General features: G+C 45.7%; 1 protein-coding gene across 8 annotated transcripts in view; it reads left to right on the top strand.

The window, feature by feature from the left end:
* The window catches only part of SCML4 (Scm polycomb group protein like 4), a 111,871-nt gene that overhangs the window by 64,014 nt on the left and 23,264 nt on the right, over window positions 1–24,593 (top strand). For 7 of the 8 annotated variants that reach the window (XR_009495800.1, XR_009495799.1, XR_009495798.1 and 4 more), the window contains one exon: window positions 4,346–4,540. Coding sequence is in view for 4 of the 8 variants with exons in the window: in XM_024996747.2 (XP_024852515.1) it covers window positions 4,346–4,540 (195 nt within the window). In the remaining 4 variants the exon portion in view is untranslated. 8 annotated transcript variants of the gene reach the window in all.

Raw genomic sequence — 24,593 nt, forward strand, 5'->3', positions numbered from 1 at the left:
TCTAAGCCAGATCATGCCCCTCCTCTGCTCCAAATCCTCAACAGCTCTCATGTCACTCCCAGAAAAAGCTCACATCCTTACAAGGGCTCCCAGGCCCCATGTGACCTGGCTCTGGTCACTTCTCTTGTTTTTTTTTTTTTTTGGTCACTTCTCTTAAGTCCTCCATTTGACTCTGGTCACAATGGCTTCCTTCGTATGTCCTCCAACCACGCTCCTCCTGCCTCAGGACGTTTGCACCTGCTGTTCTCTCTTTCTGGAATGTTCTTTCTCCAAGTGTCCATGTGACTTGCTCCTAGACTTCCTTCAGATTTATAGTCAAATGCCACCTTCTCAAAAATCCCTTTCCTGACTACCCTGTCTGACATATCAGCCTTTGTCACTATTTATTCTCCCTTCCTCCATTTCATTCCTTTTTCATAGCACTTGTCACTGTGCAGGGAAGTGGGGAAAGTTCATGGTCTCAACCTATCTCACAGGATATGTTTTTGTTTGTATTTAACAAGAGCTCAATCCCACGTCGCAGCACACTCCTCCAGTTTGCACCCTGACTGAACAGCATCCAGAGGGAGGGGGAGGTGTCACCACAAGGTGGAGGAGGACTTTAGAGCTCCGCCCCCTCAGCTGCTCCCCTGACCGAGACTGCCTGTCTTCTCCACGTGTACAGTGGTTGTCACCACTTGCCCTTAAGGCCTTGGAGCTCCACACCTTTGCAAGATGCTTTGAATCCGAGAGGACAGCCTGGTGTCTTCTCTGGCCCAGCATCATGGACACAGCCTCCATATACCCAGGCAAAAGGGAGCCAACTTTCCATTCACAGGGCAGTACAGGTGACCCTGCTGGCTGGCTAAGAGAGGATTTGAGAGAGGGGCCTCTAATGTGGCTGTGTCCTGCAAAACCAAAACATAAGTGTTTTCCTGGACTCCAGGTCAATAACCAGGGTTTGCAGGTGGGGAGATATTGCAGCACAGCTTCACCAGCTCATCCTGACTCAGCCCTCCTTCTGGAGCTCCCTCTGAGAAAGAAGCTGGATCTGTCTAGCTGGTAACTGATTAAAACAGAACTTGGCGAGGTCTGGGTGCATGTGTCTGACCCAGGGTGACTTCTAAGAGACTCCAGTAGATGCGGGCAGAAGAGAGGAGGAAGAAGAACTGCACCGAGAGGGGCCCAAGAGGAGAGTCCCACTGTCAGACCTCTGAGGGCTCCTTGGTTGTTCTTTCCTGATCTGAGAGCCAGGTTCTCGAACCTGGACTACTCTCTGAGGTTGAAAGCCTTGTCCTTTTCCTGGCTAAACAGCAGAGCTCAAGACACAGACCAGTGCTCAGAGAAAGCTCTTCCTGCACTCTGTGCCCCTCCCTCTTGAGTGAATCCCACCCAGGTTCTTTGTGGCCCTGCCCTCGGCTGGGAGAGCAGACCCCTAACTCTCTGGTCTGCTGCTCAGCCTTTCTGTGGCCTCAGGGGCCTTGGCACTGGTGAGGAGGTTCTGCAGAGCCTGACACCAACATCCGAGCAGGCAAAGCCCTGCCAAGTTTCCCTTGGCTGAGGGATTCCCAGGAAGGCCAGAGTGGAGTGCCTGGTCTTGGAGAATGCAGTGGCACTGAGGAGCCTCCTCCTTGAGGTTGTGAAGCGGCACAGTGGTCTTCCACTTTTCTGGTGGTGATGTGGGAGCCCAGCAAGATGATGATTGCTCCAAGGTGGTTTAGGGAGGGGCCTGAGGAGAAAGACCCAGTCTCCCCCACTCTCCACCTAGAACCTGAGCCTTCAGACACTGCTTTTTAAACATCCTCGTGGGCACAACGTGTAGAAAATGGTGACACTAGTGTGGGCATCGTGGACCTGAAGAACTCAAACCTCCATGCTTGGGCCTCGGGCCACCCCAGAGGCTGAGGGCCCATGTCCCAGTACCATGGCCCATTCCCGGCACACCTGTTGGGATGCTCTGCCTTAACCATGTTCTCCCAGAGGGGTAGCTATTGAGATCTCACATATTACATGTCTGCTTCCAGGAGGTGGGATTTTCCCACTGTGTGAGCTTCCAGGAATCTCTGGGAATGTGGAAACCCTGATCTAAGGCACAGGCCTGATGCCCCAGATCCACCTGCTGTGTGGTCAGTCTCCATCTCAACTAGTCTTTTAAGGTATGGGAGGTGAGCAGCAGTGCCTGCCCCTCCCCACTTCCCCCCCTCCCCCCACCCAAGAGGGAATCTCCAGCATGTCCCAGAGGTCAAGATCCTCCTTACTGAGCCCCTTGGCAGCTCTTTGCTGACCCTCCCAATCAGAGTCATTATTATGGAGTATTAAAGTGACAGGCAAACGCCCCTTAGAGGCCACAGGAGCTGGAAAAACACTTCAGGCCTTCTCAGTTTCCTCGTCTACATTATGGGATCATAACCTTCTTTCCACTGTCTTCACAGGACAGTCAGACAGCATAAATGAGGTGATAGACGTGAAAGCTCTTGTTAAATTATTAAAAGTTACACAAAAGAAATGATTCTTTTTATTTCTAATTTGAATGGGTAGGTGTGTGTGAGAGTTTATTTTTCAGTTCTGAAATCAAAGTTAGCTCTGGTCGCCTTGTCCCAGTCCTTGCAGTGCGCTAGCCTTTGGGAGCTAGAGTATAAAAGTCCAGGCTGCGTTCCACATGTGCGCACTGAGGGCAGAGCCTGGAGGAGGAGGGGAGCAGAATGTCCTGCTGGGGATCTTCTTATGTGTTCCCCACACTGGAGCTGGTGTGTGAGCTTCACATGGCAACAGAGTTCCGTGAGGAGGATTACACAAAGAAACAAGTTCTCAGCTGGAGGAACTGGATGTTTCTTCAAAATTCTGGTAGCCCTAGAGAAATTGAGTGTGATCTAGCATCACTACGGAGAGAACACCGAGAACACCTTTGGAGTTCTTTTATAAAGACTCCTCCCCAGAAGGCTGAAAGAACCCTGAACACTGGGTTAGAATTGGACACCTCAGTATGAACTCAGTTTTATTTGAATATACATATATATCTAGATCTGGGCTTCCCCAGTGGCATGACGAATCTGCTTGCAGTGCAGGAGATGTGCAGGAGATGTGGGTTCAATCCCTGGGTCTGGAAGATACCCTGGATGAAGGCATGGCAACGCACTACAGTATTCTTGCTGGGAAAATCTGGTGGACAGAGGAGCCTGGCAGGCTACAGTCCATAGGGTTGCAAAGAGTCAGACACTACTGAAGGGACTGAACACACACACCCGTGCACACACACGCACACACACACAGTCACATCTAGATACAGACATTTATCAAGACCCACCTTTGATCCAAATCTGTTTATCTAGAGTTGCTTAAAAAATGACGGTGTGTCAGAGGGATGCAGGAGTAAATCTGCAAGCTCCCAAAAGATAAAAACTGGAATAATTTAGCAATAAAATAAATAACATAGTGTTGGACAGCCCACAGTACAAAATAAATATATTGAGTCTACACTGTTATTAATGAATAAACAAATAAATAAGTGGAGGAGAAGGGACAAGTCTTCCTTATGGAAGAATTTCAGATTATATAGAGACTGTTCCCTCTTCAGGAGGTAGAGCCTAATCCCTCCATTGCCCTTGAATGTGGATAGGACCGTGTGACTTATTTCCCAGGAACAGAATATGAAGAATACAGTGAAGAAACATAGCAAACACTTTCTTGGCCAGGAGATGAAGGTTAACATCCCAGAGATGTCATGTGTCTATCTGATGCAAGGGGAAAGGCGCTTTGCCTCTGCAGTCTTCCTCCTCAAAAACTCATGTGAAAGTGGGTGTTAGTTGCTCACGTGTGTCGAACTCTTTATGACCCCCTGGAGTGTAGTCCACCAGCTTCCTCTGTCCATGGAATTCTCCAGGCAAGAATACTGGAGTGGGTTGCTATTCTCTTCTCTAGGGGATCTTCCTAATCCAGGGATCAAACCACAGACTCCTGCATTGCAGATGGATTCTTTACTGTCTGAGCCATCAGGGAAGCTCCCCAAAAACCATAACCCCAGTCGAATCATGAGAAAAATGTCAAACAAACCAAATTGAGAAACATTTTACAAAATACATGATCAGTACTCCTCAAGACTGTCAAGATCATGAAAAACAAGAAAAGACTGAGAAACAGTCACAAACCCGAGGATACCAAGTTTACGCAACAGGTACAGCCAATATGATCTCCTGAATGAGATCCTGGAACTGAAATAGGGTGTTAGTGAAAAAACAGGTGAAATCCAAATAAAACTTAGTTAAAAGCACAGCAGAACTGACCACACCAAGACCTGTTCCCCAGGGCTGATGGGCTTGTGGCTTTCTCCAGAGTCCTGCTCTGAGTAGCTGTGTCTGTGCTCTTCCAGTCTCCGCCTCCTTTGATGGGAAGCAGCACTTGCGGAGCCTGCCTGTGGTGAATAGCGTCGGGTACGTCCTCCGCTTCCTCACCAAGCTGTGCCGAAGTCTCCTATGTGACGACCTCTTTAGCCACCAGCCCTTCCCCAGGGGCACCAGCGCCTCCGACAACGCCCCCGAGAGCCAGGAAGGCAGGATGGAGTCAGGTAGGCTTTTGTGGTCTGTCCTCGGGGCCTGCAGGTGGTTCCAGGTGTCCCTGCCCTCCCAGGGCAGAGGAGGCTGCCACTGAGGGGGCTCCTGGGAGCTCTAGGAGCTAGAGGTTCCCTCCTTCTGCTAGAGGTTCATGAGCTGCCCCTCTGGGCATCTGAGGCACGGTGAGAACCGGCCAGGACCAAGGACACCCCGACGGTCCCCACCCAGGCTGCAGTGGAAGAGATGGCTCCAGCTACTGAGAGCTGACATTGTAACTTTTAGGCCTATGTTATTAGAATGTAGACACTGAGACGGCATCACTTGTAATGAGTGATCTTTTTTCCTCTCTTCTAATAAAGACTCTTGAGCATTTATTCATCATTGTCGAATAATTGAAAGACTACTAACCTAAGTAACAAAGAAATCCTGAAGAAACAAGGGCTAACGAAGTGATTACGTTGGTCCTGTCTGGGGGCCTCAGGTTCCTACCCAGGTCAATAAAACAGTAATACAGTGTATTACAGTAAAACTGTAATACAGTGTCTATCATGGCAGGAATTTGACCTGGCTGTAAATCATATATGTCCTCCAGTGAGACTTAGTGTTTCTCCCTCATCACAGGACAGAAGGTATCCCAGGAGCTAAATGCCTTTTGTACCACCAGCCCCAGAATAGCTCAGTGTAGGGAAGTGGTCGGTGGGAAGGGCAAGACCACCTGGACAAACTTGCCACACCATTGTCTGCCCAATAGGCTAGGTGCCAGCGGGAGCTGCTCATCCCCCACGTAGTGGCCCTGAGTTATGGATTTGAAGGCAATGGCACCCCTCTCCGGTACTCTTGCCTGGAAAATCCCATGGACAGAGGAGCCTGGTAGGCTGCAGTCCATGGGGTCGCTGAGGGTCGGACACGACTGAGCGACTTCCCTTTCACTTTTCCTTTCATACCTTGGAGAAGGAAATGGCAACCCACTCTAGTGTTCTTGCCTGGAGAATCCCAGGGATGGGGGAGCCTGGTGGGCTACCGTCTATGGGGTCGCACAGAATCGGACATGACTGAAGCTACTTAGCAGCAGCAGAACATAAGTCCAGATTCTAGGTTTCAGGTTTCAAGGATGAGGAGACATGTCGCCTTTTGTCTTTCTCTGGAAGCAGTGTTGTTGATACATAAAGAACACATAGATGGTGAAACTGAAATCTAGCCATTATGTCATTCTGCAAACATTTGCTGACCCCTTTCCTATTCCAAGTACCTTGTGAGACCCTGTCTTGGAATAAGGCAAATATGTGAGCTTAGGAAGTTTTTGAGGTATTGAGTGACCAGTGTGAATAATGAAAAAACCAATACATTTGCAGTTATGTGCTCACAGACAGGTTTAGAGAGTTCAGCAGAAGGATACTTATAATCAGAGTGGCTATATTTTAAGCCTAGGAGGACATCAGGGAAGATTCTTAGCATAGATTTTTCTCATATAATGTCAAGAATCTTGTCTACAATTTTACTTTAAACTCTCTGAGACCTGGGAAACAGGAAGAAATCTGGCCTTTACAAAGAAAGGTATCTAATTAAATATAGCCTGTGTGAGCAGATGCTCTATACTTCTGTGTTTTCTTGATGCCTCTATATGTCTGAACTTGAGAAAGTCTTCTCATGTCTCTGGGCCTCAGTTTCCTGTGTGAAATAAGGGGTTGAGTTGCTCATGTATAACCTTCTGGTTCTGACAGTCTATGAATCTGGCCTCTCCTATAAACCTTGGTTGACTCAGAAACATATTGTAAAGCTAATGTATCTTCCAGTGAATCTTGCAATGAGAACAGCAGATGACTGATTTCATTTGACAAACTCTTAAGTCATCGTTACATTGAATAAGCAATGACCTAGGGGACATAATCATAAAGTCATAGAACTCATGTCTCCCATTCTCCTTGAAATAAATGTCGCCTGTGAGACCACTTATTCCCTGTCCATGGATGAAATTTAGGGCAGATCTCCTGCCTTTCCTGGCTCCTTTCAGAAAACAAAACATTCTTTAGTGAATAGTTAACATCCAGTCAGTGTGATCATCAAACTTTAATTTTCACTCAAAGATGTAACTACTTCCCATTCCCAGCACAGCCCTGCTTTGGGCCAGTTGCCTGCAGCAGCAAAGGAAGATATGGTTGGCTTCTCTTCACCTCCTGCCTAGTCCTGTGTTTTTGCCCCTTCTGTGTGGAACTAACGGTGATTCCAAATCCTTCCTGATCAGAGTGAGGGAAGGAGGAGAGAAAAGAGGTAGGAGAGTTTTTGCTTGACTAATCCCACTGTGAGCTGGCATGAGGCTCCCTGGTTCTGGCGGGTGTTTCAAGCTGATTCTTCATCCTGTGGGCTCTTGTTGTTATTGTTCAGTTGCTAAGTTGTGTCCAACTCTTTGCGACCCTATGAACTGCAGCACTCCAGGCTTCCCTGTCCTTCACTGTCTCCCTGAGTTTGCTCAAACTCACATCCATTGAGTCAGTGATGCCATCCAACCATCTCATCCTGCATTGTTCCCTTCTGCTCTTCCCCTCTATCTGTCCCAGCATCAGAGTCTTTTCCAGCGAGTCAGCTGTTCACATCAGGTGCCCCAAGTGTTGGAGTTTCAGCTTCAGCATAAGTCCTTCCAATGAATATTCAGGGTTGATTTCCTTTAGGACTGACTGGTTTGATCTCCTTACTGTCCAAGGGACTTTGGAGAGTCTTCTCCGGCACCACAGTTTGAAAGCATCAATTCTTTGGTGCTCAGCCTTCTTTACGGTTCAACTCTCACATCCATACATGACTCCTGGAAAAACCACAGCTTTAACTATGGACCTTTGTCGACAAAGTGATGTCTCTGCTTTTTAATATACTGTCTAGATTTGTCATAGCTCTTCTTCCAAGGAGGAAGCATCTTCTAATTTTGTGGCTGCTGTCACTATCCGCATTAATTTTGGAGCCCAAGAAAATGAAATCTGACACTGTTTCCATGAGTCCTTTGGAGAGTCCCCATGTCTCATCTGCACGTTCATTGTCAAAGACGAAGGCAACTCTTCTCTGGCTGATCATTTACAGTTCTTCCCACAGCCTCAAGGCATCTGCAGGTAAATCTCTGGCTTCTCTTTCCTGAGGCCCCTTGTGCCTCCAGATAGTCCCATAGAAAGGATCTAAGCTGATCTCACTTCAGATCTGGTCTCTTAGAAACACTCACACATCCTTTGCGCAAACAGACTCAGGGCCTGCGGGCTGATTTCTGTACCACCTCTCCTTTGTTCTTCCATCAGACTTTTTTCTCATGGAAATGAAACAATAATACTTTCTGTCTCTTGAGCTCCAGGGTCGGAGATCAAGCTACTCACAGGGCCACACTGAAGCCCATGGGAACGTGGGACAGTTTTTTCTCCACAATTCATCTTCTATTCAACCTGCTTTTCAGCCTCTGCAGTTGGGTGCGCCGCTGCACGTGGGTGGTCATCTACAGCTGTAAAGCTGGCTTCCCACCACCCCATCTCTTTTTGCAAGATTTCCACACTTGACTCTTGTATGGGGAGCCTACTGTCGTGCAGCTTCAGCCAAAACTAAAACTAAAATAATTTCATGTTAACATCCTGTCCCAGGAACCCCCCTCCAGCTTTCCTTAAGTGATCATTGAAGAAACCCTTGCCTTGGTTTCCACCATATTCTCTCCCCTTCCAAACTCAACATGCTGAGTGAAGTTCCTGTCTTTTTCCTGGAAGTAGCCACGTTGTTTCTTCCCTTGACTGGGGCAGGTATTTCTACCTAAAGCTGATTTCCTTCCTAGGTGTTGTGGCTTTAGAAGCAATTACTTCAGTTGTCGTCAAGAACCTTTCCCCAGCCAAGGGATGCTTTGAAAAAATGAATTGCTCCAAATCAACCAACTTTGTGGAAATTGCTCCTTATGCCCTAGGTGTTACAGGACCAAGTGCTGTGTGTTTCATGTGTCTAGGGGCCTCGGGGAGGGTGGAAGAAGCAGCAATGGCATGGTAGGCTCTGAGCAGCCCCCTGGCACATGTCTCTCCTACCTGTCTCCATGGGGCCTCGGATGATACCATTAAAGAGTTTGCCTTTAGAATAAGACATTGCCTCTGTAGGACTGCCTTGTCAAAGTTCCTTTGTGTGCATGCTAAGTCGCTTCAGTCATGTCTGACCCTTTGCGACCCTATGAACTGTAGCCCAACAGGCTCCTCCGTCCATGGGATTCTTAAGGCAAGAATACTGAAATGGGTTTCTGTGCCCTTCTCCAGGGGACCCTCCTGGCCCAGGGATCAAACCTCTGTCTCTTATGTTTCCTGCATTGGCAGGTGAGTTCTTTACCACTAGTGCCACCTGGGAAGCCCCAAAGTTCCCTTAAAGGATAACATATCATGTTATTATTACCTTGGATGAGGAACTAGTTTATTACCCACTTTCCCACCATTGTGGCAAGAAAGGCAGGTGCATTTATGAGGGAAGGGCTGGAGGTCTTTGTTGACTTAAGGCTTCATATCCATGTTATTCCTAAACAAGATCATACAGTCTTGAACTCATTTGAACCAGATCCTGCTCTGCCCCAAGGTTGTTCATTCAAAGCTGGAGTGTGCCACACAGTTAGAGGGTTTGTCAGCATTCATTAGGGCGTTTCCAGAAGACAGTAAATCAGACAGTTAAGAAAATACAAAGCCAGGACACACAAGGAACTGTCACAGAAACTAAGATGTTTGTGGTTTTTTTTTTTTTTAAAGGATGATTTGGGAAAGAAATGATTTTCTGTTCTAGGATGTGACACCAGGTCACATGGATTTGTCCTCTATGGTCCTGAAGATATACTTAATTAACCTTCAAGTCTTGTCACTCAAGTTCTGGTCAGGAGCATCACCATCAGCCGAGAAAGGAAAAGCTCAACAGCCCTCCCTCACTCCTTCGCAACAGATCCTAGGTGTTTAAAGACACATTAAAGTTTGAGAAGTGTGGGTGTAAGGAGTACTCTCCCAGTAAAGGACTTGGAAGCTGAATAACACAGTGGAACTCTCAGAAGATGGCTCCCTCGGGAGTCAGGTGGCATTGACATTGTAAAGATCTTTGAAAAGTCAAAACTGGTTAGAAGTAGATGGAGCTGCTTGGATGGTGTGATCTCCTCATGACTGGTGACAAAAGCAGATGCCCACTTGTCAGGGCCGTCAGGCTGAACTCAGGCATCCAGAGGATGTAAGAGCAAGATGTCCTCTCTGGTCCCTTCCAAGCTGAGAGTCACAGCTGGGAGTGGCAGAGAAGAGCCACAGATAGTAAGAGGTGAGGGCCCCCAGGAGCCCTGTGGTGGGATCCTCCAGGAGGGAAGATGAGGATACCAAGGTAGAAGGGCTCACAGTGGAGCAGAGAGCGTGCTTCTTCCACATCTCTTCCTCAGACCTTTCAAATATAAACTCTCTCACCAAATGATCTTTCTCTCATGTTCAGGGAAAACAAGCTTCAGACCCATTCAGCTGCCTGAATTCAGTCTGGACCGTGGAGTTCTTGGCTTGAGATTGGGAAGATCAGTCATTTTCCTCTACGTCTATTAACCGCCAAATGTTCATGTTATCGGGTGGAGAGCAGCTCTCTGGGTGCCTTTAGGAAAGTGGAAGCAAAATCATGGATTTGATAACATTTGGTTCTGGATTTGCATTTGATAACAATTTTACTTTACCTTTGAATGGTGGCTTCCCTGGTGGCTCAGAGGGTAAAGCGTCTGCCTGCAATGCGGGAGACCTGGGTTCAATCCCCGGGTTGGGAAGATCCCCTGGAGAAGGAAATGGCAACTGACTCTAGTAATCTTGCCTGGAAAATGCCATGGATGGAGGAGCCTGGTAGGCTACAGTCAATGGGATAACAAAAAGTTGTACATGACTGAGAAACTTCACTTTGAATGTTGGGGGGAAAAGGTCTCAGTTATAAGTAAGCTTTAGCCAGTGCTTCTCCACTTTGTGCCCTGGAACCACCCGGGCATCTTGATGAAATATGGACTCTGGCTCAGGATGGCTGGAGTGGGCTGAGAGCCTGTGTTTCTGACAGGCTCCCAGGGGATGTCCTTTGCCGTTGCTGCTTAGGAACACAAGGAATGAGAAGGTGTGTGCTGACTGAGTCCTGCTCACAGAGGGAAATTTATGTCAGGTTTTCAGTAAAATACACTTATCTACTCTAGGATGCTGCCGCCCTGTAGGAGCACTGACGCTGAGGATGAGCTGGATGAGATGTCCATGGGTGTGAGGGGCAGAGTGGTCAGGCAAAGTGGCACAGGTGAAAATGCAGGTGAGAAAAAGGAGGTTTGCAGTGCTGGGGAAGAAGGTAAAAGACAGAAAAGAATGATGACTGGCACATTTCTCAGTGTGGCAGCACGGAAAAGCACTGTGACCTCCGACCAGCACTGGCAGGAGGGTCTTTGTTGCCTTCCGAGCTTCCCAGAATCCCTAGAAGACCCTAGGGATCCATTCTCTCAGACCCTTGTCTGCACAGCATTCATGGCTCTTAATTCTGCCTTATACTGCTAGAATCCAGGTCCAGACCTCATCTCCCTAGGTAGACTTGACGGTGGGAACTTGAGGACAGCCTGAAACACAAGTCCGCAGTAAATATTTTACTGACTCCAATTCGGTGTGACACAACAGAACAAACTGTGCTCACCAAGCATTGGGGAGATCTTCTTTGGAAACCACAAATGTGATAGCTGAAGTCTTTTGCGAGATCTAATTTAGTGATTGGTTTCCTGCCTTCTAAAGGTTTGACTTGATGGGAACAAATTGTTTACTTTTTGTTGAGTAGCTTTTTTGATACACAAATGGTGAGAGTGGGAGATGAGAAAGGCCATTGATTCTTGACGCTTGATGTTTTTGTCCTTGGCTGGTGGTCTTGGAGACAGGCACCAGAAAACTCTTGGAGTAACAGACATGCACAGTACCTTCTGCATACCCAGCATCTAGAAATCAAATCTGCTTCTTTGTTGAACTACAAATTTGTCTAATGTAATAGCTGTACAAAAGAATGACTATCCAGAGAATATCTCTTTCCAAAAGGTTGTTTATTTCTAAAAGGCAATAGAGTGTACCAAGTGGCATGAGTTCCATTATATAGAAACATCCATATGGCCAGACAGCAAATGTGTTCTGAGTTCCCTCTACTTGTGATGCCTGCAGAGCTGAGGCCACTTGTTCAAAGCCAACCAGAAAGGCAGCAGCAAAGTGGAAACTGAGCCCAGGTCTCCTCCCTGGCCCTTTGCTTTTCCTCCCAAGCCTATTGATAAGGCCCCATTACCCAGCACTCACTGAGTGGGGTATATGTCTTGTTTCCTGGCTCAGAAGTGTGACCACACAAAATGGATGTTCACAAGTGGCTTGTGGTACCCTTGTGTAACTTCTTCTAGCAAAGATGTAAAAGAACAAAACAAACACCAATGCCCACTTAGCAAAATCCAGGCAGAAACTGAACTCTAGGTAGATCAGTTATCCTTTCTCCTTCTGGGTTAATATCTTGGCCACAAGGAGTGTCTCATCCTTATCCTCGTGCCCTAGTTGCGTCATTGCTGGATGACATGCACAGGACAGGCAGAACCTATCATCCTAGACACCAGGAGAACTTCCTCATCCCTACAAAATCCAACAAAGTGGCCTACTCCACCAATGCTAGGCATGGTTTGCGTGCTCACTCAGTCATGTCCAACTCTTTGTGACCCCATGGACTGTAGCCCACCAGGCTCCTCTGTCCATGGAATTTCCCAGGCAAGAATACTGGAGTGGGTTGCCATTTCCTACTACAGAGGATCCCAACCCAGGGATCAAACCAGTGTCTTTTGCATCTCCTGCATTGGCAGGTAGATTCTTTACCACTGAGCCATCTGGGAAGCCCCAGGCATGGTTTAACCCAGTATTTTAAATAATATATGAAATGATTGGGTTAAAAAAAGAGCAATGAAGGAAGGCATGTGCAGGCCAATGATCAGAATATTGCAGAGCTATGTTCATCCTGGTATAGCCATGGGCTATGTGAACAAAATGAGTGGTTAGATTTTTGAGCCATGTATTGAAATTGGGGTCATTTGGAAGGAGAAAAGAGTATTAGTGCCAAGCTCAGTTTTTAAGAATCTTTGAGAGAGTCTTGATGGACACATGAAAAGGAAAATGTCCAGGACTTCTTTGGCAGGCCTATGCTTAAGACTCTACTTTCAATGCAAGAGGCATAGATTCAATCTCTGGTCAAGGAAGTTCCATATGCCACAGGAAAAAAAAAAAATAGAATGTCCACAAGTTCTGCAGTAAATACAAAGGCCTTCCTATATTTTTAGACAGATATGTCCAGGAGAAGCCAGGAGGGTCCAGGAGGGACCGATTGCCAGTGTAGAATTCCTGATCTTAATTCTGCTTGTATGCCTATATGAGTTCATTTAGGAAAAGCTATTTATTCTATTTTCAATGATATCATTCATGAAAGTGTACTGTCTGTACTTTTTAAAACACTGAACTAAAAGGGAAAAAAGGAACCTCTAAGTAAAACACTGGGTTTTGTAGAATCTTAAATAGATTTTTACCATGTTCAGCAATTTATTGAATTCTTTTGCATTGTAAGGCTTAGGTTCTCTTTCAAATCCTACAGATATTGAGGAAGCACAAAGATTCAATAATTATTGGTTAAATGAATGAATGAATGCTCCAATTAAATTGTTGGAACCTCCCAAGGTATTTTACTCATTTATTTGGCTGCACCAGGTCTTCATTGCAACACACGGGATCTTCGAGCTTTGTTGAGGCATACAGTCTCTTTTAGTTTTGGCATGTGGGATCTTTAGTTGCAGTGGGCAAACTCTTAGTTACGCCATGTAGCATCTACTTCCCTGACCAGGGATGGAACCCCAGCCCCCTGTATTGGTAGCACAGAGTCTTAATCACTGGACCACCAAGGAAGTCACTCAAGGTACTTTCAATATGAGATAAATAACCCAGTATTGAATCACATTGACCAATTTGGTAATATTTTAATGTTAAAATGAAACAAAAAGAAACAAAGATAATGCTCCTCTTTCAAGGTCACAAATAAAGTCATGTTGTGGATTAAATGACACCAAGACTTGAGGAGCAGAATGATGATGGTTGTAAATCCCTAGTAGGCTTTCTCCTGTTTGGGAGAGCTCCTTCTAAGAGGGAGTAAGAAGGAGAAACGAGGCTGTCAAAAAAGAGGTGGTGTAGACTCTTTCTTCCCACAAGGCTGGCCTCAGGAATTCTCCAAAAGATACCTCTACCCCAACGCCATGCCTCTCTTCAAATAATGAAATCTACTGGAAATCTTTTCCTTTGTTTCATGAAGCTAACTGTCCTTCAGGTGACACCCTACCCATTAGTCCCCCATGAGCCACTCTAGTACTGGAGATCATGCTGGGGACATCTGGGTCAGCTGCAGAAGGCCTTCTGTGTCTCTGGCAGGCCTGTCCAAAGAGGCTCCTGCCTGTGATGGAAGAGTATATGAGATGTGGCCATCCCCAAATCTCCAGGGCCCACAGGAGCTGTAACCAGAGACTATCTTTTGGGCTGCTCCTCTGGACCTGTACCCTGAGCCTCTGTGGCGGGTTCTAAGGTAATAGCTGCAGGTTATCCACACCAGTATCTACTGACCATGTATCAGAACTAGGAATAAGATGATAAACCTTGTCAAGAGGAATTGAAGCAACTTTGGAAACCAGTAGGCATCTAAGATAAATTCCACAGACTTTCTCCTATTAGTGGGTCATTTCTGGGTCTCAGACATAAGTAGCAAACCCTTTGACAGTTGGAAAAAAAAAAAAAAAGAATCCCATAAACTTCCTGACAGAGAATTAAATATTCTAATAGCATATACATCTTAACTGCTATTGGGTTAATAATTGTAACTTCCAACCTAGATATGCAGAGTCAAGAGGAATGTATTATTCCTTTCCCACCTGTAATATTTATATATTGCTGTGTGACAAATTACCCTAAAATTTAATTTAACATGTATCATCTTACAGTTTCTGTGATCGGGAATTCAGGTGCAGCTTGACTGTGTTCCCCAGCTGTGGGTCTCTCACAAGGTGGCAAGCACCTCAGAGCTTAGCTAAGGAAGGACCCAGTCCCTAGCTCATTCATGTGGTTGTGGGCAGGATTCTGCTTCCCATGAGCCATTGATTCCTTGCCATGTAGGCCCGTCCACAGAGATGCTCACAACATGGCAGCCTACTTCACCCACTCGAGAAATATTGGAATGCCTTCCTAAAAGTCAGGATGTCCATTTGGAACCAGAATTTATATGGTGTCCTCTATTCCAGGGACTCCAGCATTTTCCTGAGTAAGGGTCACTCTAAGTTTCCCCAGTTTCCTATGAAAGACCCAAAAGTTGTTGAAGAAACAGAGCTTGACGGCAGAAAGCTCCCCACTCTCGCCCTCCCCCTCCTTCTGGAAATTCCCAGAAGCCTCTGGGTAAAGGCTTTGGCAAAGCTGCAAAGAAAAGACTACAGAGAGGGAACCTGTTCTCCTCTGGAGACTGAAAGGGCATTCACTGTTCTAAAGTGGCCAACGTTGGGCCAAATTGCCTTTGGGCAAAATTTCTGCGAGGGAAGATCTTAAATCATAAAGAACAAAGTCTCAGGCAAACCATCAACATTAGAAAGGACTAAAGAAGTTCAGGTGTCAGGCATTAAAATTACGGTTGGTTTCTGTACATCTCATTAGGGAGGATAAGTATAAATGTGCTTGAATGGATCCGAGGGGAGTCGTAAGGTTGATTCTGAGGGCTGAGCGATCTGAACTTAGAGACAAGCTTGAAGGGAAGATCTATACTGGCCAGAGACCAAGTTAATGGAAAATTTAATTGAGGCGAATGAAAGGCTAAGCCTCATAGGTGGTGTGGCCCAGTGCCCTTTGAACCAGGAAGGCTGGGACAAGAGGCTGCAGAGGGCCCTGAGGGAAAACACGATGAGCTTATCTGAGCAAGAACAAGGGGCGGGACCAAGCAGGAGAAGGAAACCTGCAGACCTCCGCGAGAACCTCAGCAAAAGGCGGCAGGAAGGCAGAGAGGAAATCTGGGGGTTTCTGACACCAGGCAGTCCCTCAGAGGTCCCCGCTAGGTCCCACAGCACCGAGCACGGGCTGGGCACCTGCGGTGCTGGAGAGGAACGTGTGTGAGGCACCTGGTGGAGCAGCCACTCAAGGTAGGAACCCAGGTGTCGGGCTCTGAGCCGGGGAGGGCAGCTCTACTGGGACCTGCGATTGTTTCCTGGCCCTCCTCCCTAGCTCTTTCTGTTTCTCTTTTTGCAGGTCTCTTTCCCTGCTTTTCAGAGTGTACTGGCTGTGCTTCTTAGGTGGTGGCACCTGATTAAGCAGAGGGGAATAGTTACCCCACAGATAATCAAGAGGTGGTGTAATCAGGTTGACTGTATTACTTTCTCTTCTAATCTGGGGTTCAGGGCTAGAGATCCGTGGTGCTGCCATCTCGTTATGCAGCAGAGCCAAGGCATTCACACACGGAGCCCTCTGGACACTGATCCCGTGGTCTGACCTTCCTGCCAGCCTGGGCAGAGTTGTGTGGCCGGCTGGGCTGGTCAGACCTGCTGGCAATCAATCTGCCAGGAATAGAGATGACTGAGGAAAGGGTTCACTCTGTGCAGCTGTTCCTTCAGCTGGAAAGTTGTGACTGATGTGGGGAAATAAGATGGGGAATGGAGGGTGAGTATGTCTGTATGTGTGTGTGTGTGTGTGAGAGAGAGAGAGAGAGAGACATAGAGAAGGGGTGGGGAGAGAGAGAACTATTTAGTGCTGGGAAGAACAGGGTCTGAGATGGGTGTAGGGTTATTATTGCATGTAGAGATCCTATTTGAGAATAATTTTGCAGATCGTGGTGTTGCCACTTTTCAAGGCTTTGTTTTAGAGAATCCAAGTTAAGTGCCATAAAAATTCTTTAAATAAATTAAATAGTCCAAGCTCACTTAACTGTGAGCATTTGGGTCTTGTGTCCTACATGAAAATAGGTCAACACCCCCCAAAAGAACTCCCTGGCCACTCCTGCTGCTCTCGGACTTTCCTGGCTTTTGGCTTTCTCCCTCCTGTACCTCTGCCTCTTCTTGCTTCTCCTCAGAGGTTCTCCACATTCCAGGCACTCAGTTGACCCGGAAATGCAGCAGGCTGGGCCGTGCTGGGTGTTTTGGAAGCTGAGGATGCAGGGGCATTCCCCCAACAACCCTGCCCCAGCCTCTGCAGGGGCACAGGCAGAGGGAGGAGTCCACACTCCTCAGACCCTAGAGCTGTGTTCCCTGAACGAGGAGGCTTAGACCTGGTGCAGATTCAGGAGCAAAGGGGTATCCTTTGAGGCTGAGCAGGTTTGAACTCTTCTGGAGTATTCTTTGGGCTTCCCAGGTGACTCAGTGGTAAAGAATCTGCCTGCTAATGCAGGAGACCTGGATTTAATCCCTAGGTTGGGAAGATCCCTGGAGGAGGAAATGACAACCCACTCCAGTATTCTTGCCTGGAGAATTCCATGGACAGGGTAGCCTGGCGGGCTACAGTCTCAGTTCAGTTCAGTTGCTCAGTCACATCCGACTCTGTGACCCCATGGACTGCAGCATGCCAGGCTTCCCTGTCCATCACCAACTCCCAGAGCTTGATCAAACTCATGTCCATCGAGTTGGTGATGCTATCCAGCCATCTCATCCTCTGTCATTCCCTTCTCCTCCTGCCTTCAATCTTCCTCAGCATCAGGGTCTTTTCCAATGAGTTAGTTCTTCACATCAGGTGGCCAAAGTTATTGGAGCTTCAGCTTCAGCAATCAGTCCATCCAATGAATATTCAGGACTGATTTCTTTTAGGATTGACTGGTTGGATCTCCTTGCAGTCCAAGGGACTCTTAAGTCTTCTCCAACACCACAATTCAAAAGCATCAATTCTTCGGCACTCAGCTCTCTTTATAGTCCAACTCTCACATCCATGCATGACTACTGGAAAAACCATAGCTTTGACTAGACAGACCTTTGTTGGCAAAGTAATGTCTCTGCTTTGTAATATGCTATCTAGGTTGGTCATAGCTTTTCTTCCAAGGAGCAAGCGTCTTTTAACTTCATGGCTGCAGTCACCATCTGCAGTGATTTTGGAGCCCAAACAAATAAAGTCTGTCACTGTTTCCACTGTTTCCCCATCTATTTCCCATGAAGTGATGGGACCAGATGCCACAATCTTAGCTTTCTGAATGTTGAGTGTTAAGCCAACTTTTTCACTCTCTTTTTTCACTTTCATCAAGAGGTTCTTTAGTTCTTCTTCACTTTCTGCCACAAGTGTGGTGTCATCTGCATATCCGAGGTTATTGATATTTCTCCCGGCAATCTTGATTCCAGCTTGTGCTTCATCCAGCCTGGCATTTCGCATGATGTACTCTGCATAGAAGTTAAATAAGCAGGGTGACAATATACAGCCTTGAAGTACTCCTTTCCTGATTTGGAACCAGTCTGTTGTTCCATGTCCAGTTCTAACTGTTGCTTCTTGTCCTGCATACAGTTTTATCAGGAGGCAGGTCAGGTGGTCTGGTATTCCCATCTCCTTAAGAATTTTCCACAGTTTGTTGTGATCCACACAGTCAAAGACTTTGGCGTAGTCAATAAAGCAGAAGTCTTTCTCATCTTCATTACCTCCACCATAGTTTGGTCTCAGGGCTACAGTCTGTGGGGTCGCGAAGAGTCGGACACAACTGAGCAACTGAGCACACACAGAGCACGCAGTGTATTCTTTGGCCTAATAGGCAGACTTTATATGTAGCAGCTGGGGGAAACCATAGTCCACAGACTAGCCACAGTGAAAAAGGCACACCAAGCCTCTTTTGAAAGTTTCCAAGACACCAAATCCTGAAAATGTGGCAGGCTTCTGTGAGAGCCATTTGTGCCTGTGCCTTTCTATTTAAGCACACTCTTGTGATTGTACAAAAGCAGATCAGTCCTTTTCCGGGAGGAAAGACTTCATGATTTACAAGTGGCATCCTTAGTGTCTTGGATAGAGGCAGGGTTTATAGAAGAGAAGTACACAGAGTGCCTCCTGTTCACCCTACTGTGCTGGTGTCCACAGCGATGAAACAGCTTTAACTAGAGGCTGGGTTGTTGCCTCCTGTTTAATGAGAGCTGCCAGGTGACAAGACAACTCATTTCAGATGAGAAGGAATTTTCTCTTTCATCTCATCTGGGGGAAAAGGACCAGGAATGTGTTAATCTGTCAGCCCTCTGGTTTGCCATGAGTCTGCGTGTGGGAGCCGGATCTTCATAAGGCACTCTCGCCAGACAATCCCAGGTCTGCTGGCCCCATCTGGTGTTCACTCCCCAGTCATCCACAAAACCGCTTGAAAAATATAGTTCTGTCTCCAAGGATAGGTTTGGTCCTTCTTCTTCTTCAAATAGTCATTTTGTAACAAACAATTCATGAGCCACACTTCATTAAGTTCTTAAACTACTAGAAGTTATGCTTACCTGTAATTCATCTTCCCTGTATGTTGGATGGCTTAATGGTTTTAAGAGTATAAACTGTATGTATCCAGCAGTCATTTTTTTAACTGAAGCAATAGGAACTGGGGTTAGATATAAGGAAGAAGTTTTAGGCAGTGAGGTTTGTGGCATAATGACCTAACTGTGAGGAGACTGTAAAATCTCTTTGGGGAAGCTTTTAAATAAGAGGCTCAGCTATTTACTTTATTTTCCATTCCAAACACCACCCCTGCCTGAAGAGAGAATTTGGAGTGAGCTCCAGGTGTTTCTCCGTTAATTTACCACCTTCGTAATTTTTGCTTTGTTTGAGGAAACCTATAGAAGTATTTACTCAAGATATTCCTTTAAATGGATTCATTTCTTTTAACCTTAGCCTTTAGTCCTCTCAAGCAGTGATATCTTATCAGTGGAAGCATAGTTTGATGGGTTAATTATTCCTTTAAATGGATTCATTTCTTTTAACCTTAGCCTTTAGTCCTCTCAAGCAGTGATATCTTATCAGTGGAAGCATAGTTTGATGGGTTAATTATATTTTATTGCTGTGCACTAAAATACATGGCCATAAAAAGATAACGTTCACCAGTTTTTGTGTCTTCCAAAAAGAAACACGTTTAAGTCCTAACTGCAGATACTTGTGAAAGGGACTTTCTTTGGAAATAGGGTCTTGGCAGTAATCAAGCTGTGATGAGGTCACACTGGACTATGGGTGCCAATCTAATGACTGGTGTTCTTATAAGAAATGTGGACACAGATTCAGACACACAGGGAGAATGCCATGTGGCAACAGAGGCAGCGGTTGGAGTGCTGTGTCTGCAGCCAGGGAACACCATGGGTCGTTGGCTATCACCAGAAGCAGATAGAGGCAAAAAAGGATCTTCTTCTGGAGACTTCGGAGAGCATGACCCTGCCAACACCTTGATTTCAGACGTGTAGCCTCCAGAACTAGGAGAGAATAGATTTCTGTTGTTTGAAGTCACCAGATTTGTGGTAATTTCTGCAGCCTTAGGAAACGAATACACCTAAGTACCACCAAGAATCAGCCCCTGGTGGGCCAGTGGGACACATTTTAACACTTGAGGAAATGTTGGGCAGGGTGCTCAGTGAGGGTCCTTTTCAGTCCTGTGGTTGAAAGACGGCCTTCACTGGGTCAGTTATTTTTACCCTTGGGTGTGATGTAAGTGTCAGCACCCCTATTTGTAAAGGTGAGGAAAAGGCTGTCTTAGTTGGGTTGGAGCAGGTGCATCTCTTCAATTCTGAACGGCACCCTGGTGAGTGTCACCTGAGCGTGCTGCTCTCTCCTGGGCTTCCCGGGAGCTGCAGGCTGTGCGGGACCATGTCTGCGGCTTATTGATCCATCTTCACGACTGTCCACCTGACCGCCTTTGGAGTCACTGGCACAGCCTTTGCCAGGTAGAGGGCTATTGTTTGACGCTCTCTCAAGTCAGTTTTACTTTACGATGAGTTCATTTGGATCACAGCCCAGAAGCTGACTTTTATTACCTTTGATCTCACCCATGGTTGTCAGCAGTTTTTAAACCAATACAGTCCACATTCCCTTGTTCCACATCTCCACACGTTGTCATAGGAGAACAAAATTCCATCTGCATCTGTATTTTTCAGCCATACTGCAGATTGGTGAATTATCTACATTCACTACTGTAGACTGTCAGACTTCCATAGGCATATTTAATTTGGATTTGAAATATTTAATAAACAGAATAAATGTTTTAGAGTTTTTCATTGTTTGTCATGCATCTACATGAAGCATTCATATTTAGTTCTTAATAATATGAATTTTAATGCATCCTCTCTGTAATATCAGCCTTAGTGCCCAAATGCCTACTTAATAAATATGTATTGAGCACCTTCTGTATGCCAAGCATCAGGCCAGACCCTATGAGTAGCTTCCTCACATACATCAAAGCACCTGCCACTGGGGACGCAGAAAGGATTAGTATCCCAGACTAGGAATACTTTTTGATAAAGGGAATGGAGTGGCAGCCTTGCTGCTGACTGGCTAGGAATGTGCTGGCCATATTAGTAGATTCTCAAAAATGTTTGTCTTCCTCTTCAGCACTCCACTCAAGAAGCAGCCTAGTATGTAGCTTCATAGCCAGCTCCTTCCCGCTGATGTCTTCTGACCAGGAGGGATAATGAAATGGAGGCCATCCAGGCAGAGGTGTGGGGTTCCAGGTTCTTGCAGACCTCTTGCAGCACTGCGTTAGCCACAAAAGACAAGCACAGGGCACGCAGGCCTCCCCTCTGCTTCTCACGTCCCTGTCCTAGTAGCCAAAGCAGTGTCAGACTGGACTGCATAGCACTCTCAGGAATCTGTTCACAGCCAAACACTGGGGCCTCTGCGATGTTTTTAAAAACAGCTTTATTGAGATATAATTCATGTATCATACAATTCACCCATTTAAATTCAACAGCTTTAGTAGAATCACAGATTTGTGCAGCTCTCACCTCAGTCAGTTGTAGAACGTTTTCCACACCTCAAACACAGCACACCCCTTTGCTAGGACCCCCAGCCCCCACAATCCCCAGGTCCTAAGCAACCACTAATCTACTTTTTTGTTTCTATAGATTTGCCCATCCTGGACATTTCATACAAATGAAATCATTTAATATGTGATATTCTGTGGCCTGGTTTCTTTACTTAGCATAATAGTTCAAGCTTCATTCACACTGTAGCATGGATCAATACTTCATTACTTTTATGCCTGAATAATATTCCACTGTGTGGATATGCCATGTTTTGTTTATCTGTTCATCAGCTGATAGTTATTTGGGTTGTTTCCACATTTGGGCTCTCATGAATAGTGCTTCTGTAAATATTCATGTGTAAGTTTTTGTGTGGAAATTTCACTTTTGTTGGAAATTTATATACCTAGGAGTAGAATTGCTGGGTCACATGGTGCACTTATTTTTAACCATTTGAGAAAGAGCCAGGATGTTTCCAAAGAGGTTGTACCATTTTACATTCCCACCAGCAGTGTGTGAGGGTCCAGTTTTCTGTGTGTGTGCTGTTGTGTCTGACTCTTTGCAACCCCATGGACTGCAGCACGCCAGGCTCTTCTGCCCTCCACTATCTTCTGGAGTTTCCTCAAATTCATGTCCACTGAGTCAGTGATGCTATCTAACCATCTCATCCTCTGCCACCCCTACCCGCCCAACTCCTTTTGCCTTCAATCTTTCCCAACATCAGGGTCTTTTTTAATGAGTCAGCTATTCACATCTGGTGGCCAAAGTAGGGGAACTTCAGCATCAGTTCTTCCAATGAACATTTAGGGTTGATTTTCTTTAGGATTGACTAGTTGGATCTCCTTGCAGTAAAAGAGACTCTCAAGAGTCTTCTCCAGCACCACAATTCGAAAGCATCAATTCTTCAGCGCTCAGCCTTTTTTATGGCCCATCTCTCACATCTGTACATGACTACTGGAAAAACCATAGCTTAAAGTACAATTGATATTTACATATTTTGTATCCTGTAACTTTGCTGAATTCATCTCTTAATTTCAGTAGTGTTTTATTGGATTCCTTTGAATTTTCTACATAAACAGTTTTAATTTTTCCTTCCCAAATTAGATGGCTTTTCTTTTCCTTACCTATTTACCCTGGCTGGAACCTCTAATTCAGTGTTGAATAGAAGTAGTAAGAATAGAGACATCTTTGCATTGTTCTTGATTTTAGGAGAAAAAGTGTCCCGTCTTTCACCGTTAACTATAATGTTAAGTGTAGGGTTTTTTGTGGAATGCCCTTTTTTCAGTTGGAGGAAGTTCCCTTTCATTCGTAGTGTGTTGAGTGTATTTCTCATGAAAAAATGTTGGATTTTGTTAAATGCTTTTTTCTGCATATATTGAGATAATCATATGATCTTTGGTTTTCATTCTATCAATGCTGTCAGTTCAGTTCAGTTGCTCAGTCATGTCCGACTCTTTGTGACCCCATGAGTCACAGCACACAAGGCCTGCTTGTCCATCACCAACTCCCGGAGTTCACTCAAACTCATGTCCATCGAGTCAGTGATGTTGTCCCCTTCTCCTCCTGCCCCCAATCCCTCCCAGCATCAGGGTCTTTTCCAATGAGTCAACTCTGCATGAGGTGGCCAAAGTATTGGAGTTTCAGCTTTAGCATCAGTCCTTCCAATGAACATCCAGGACTGATCTCCTTTAGGAAGGACTGGTTGGATCTCCTTGCAGTCCAAGGGACTCTCAGGAGTCTTCTCCAACACTGCAGTTCAAAAACATCAATTCTCTGGCACTCAGCTTTCTTTATAGTCCAACTCTCACATACATACATGACCACTGGAAAAACCATAGCCTTGACTAGACGGACCTTTGTTGGCAATGTAATATCTCTGCTTTTTAATATGCTATCTAGGTTGGTCATAACTTTCCTTCCAAGGGGTAAGCGTCTTTTAATTTCATGGCTGCAATCACCATCTGCAGTGATTTTGGAGCTCCCCAAAATAAAGTCTGACACTGTTTCCACTGTTTCCCCATCTATTTGCCAGGAAGTGATGGGACCGGATGCCATGATCTTCGTTTTCTGAATGTTGAGCTTTAAGCCAACTTTTTCACTGTCCTCTTTCACTTTCATCAAGAGGTTCTTTAGTTCCTCTTCACTTTCTGCCATAAGGGTGGTGTCATCTGCGTATCTGAGGTTATTGATATTTCTCCCAGCAATCTTGATTCCAGCTTGTGCTTCTTCCAGCCCAGCATTTCTCATGATGTACTCTGCATAGAAGTTAAATAAGCAGGGTGACAATATACAGCCTTGACGTACCCCTTTTCCTATTTGGAACCAGTCTGTTGTTTCATGTCCAGTTCTAACTGTTGCTTCCTGACCTGCATACAGGTTTCTCAAGAGGCAGGTCAGGTGGTCTGGTATTCCCATCTCTTTCAGAATTTTCTACAGTTTATTGTGATCCACATAGTCAAAGGCTTTGGCATAGTCAAGAAAGCAGAAATAGATGTTTTTCTGGAACTCTCTTGCTTTTTCCATGATCCAGCGGATGTTGGCAATTTGATCTCTGGTTTCTCTGCCTTTTCTAAAACCAGCTTGAATATCTGGAAGCTGTATATTACATTAATGGACATCATCATGTATTACATTAATGGACGATGTCATGTATTACATTAATTGATTTTCAGATGTTAAACCAACCCTGCATCCCTGAAACAAATCCTACTTGACCATGATTTGTAAGTTATTCTGTATGTTATGGATTTGTTTTGCTAGTATATTGTTGAGAATTTTTGTACCCATATTAATAAGACATTGATCTCTAGTTTTCTTGTGATGTCTTTGTCTAGTTTTGGTGTCAGGGCATTGGTGTTCTCATAGAATGAGTTGGGAAATATTCTCTCCATATATTAGTCTGCCCGGCTTCCATAATAGAAACTTCATCCTCTATCCTTTAACTTTATTTTCTCATAGTTCTGGATGTCAGCAGTCTGAGATCCAGCTGTCATCAGGGTTGGTTTCCAGTGGCCCACTCTTCCTGGCTAGTGAACAGCCACTTTCTCTGTGTCCTCACATTGCCTCTTCTCTGTACGTGTGTATGAAGAGGGAGACTCTCTTAT

The sequence above is a fragment of the Bos taurus genome, chromosome 9 (genome assembly GCF_002263795.3).
Source record: "Bos taurus isolate L1 Dominette 01449 registration number 42190680 breed Hereford chromosome 9, ARS-UCD2.0, whole genome shotgun sequence".
Taxonomy (NCBI): Eukaryota; Metazoa; Chordata; class Mammalia; order Artiodactyla; family Bovidae; genus Bos; species Bos taurus.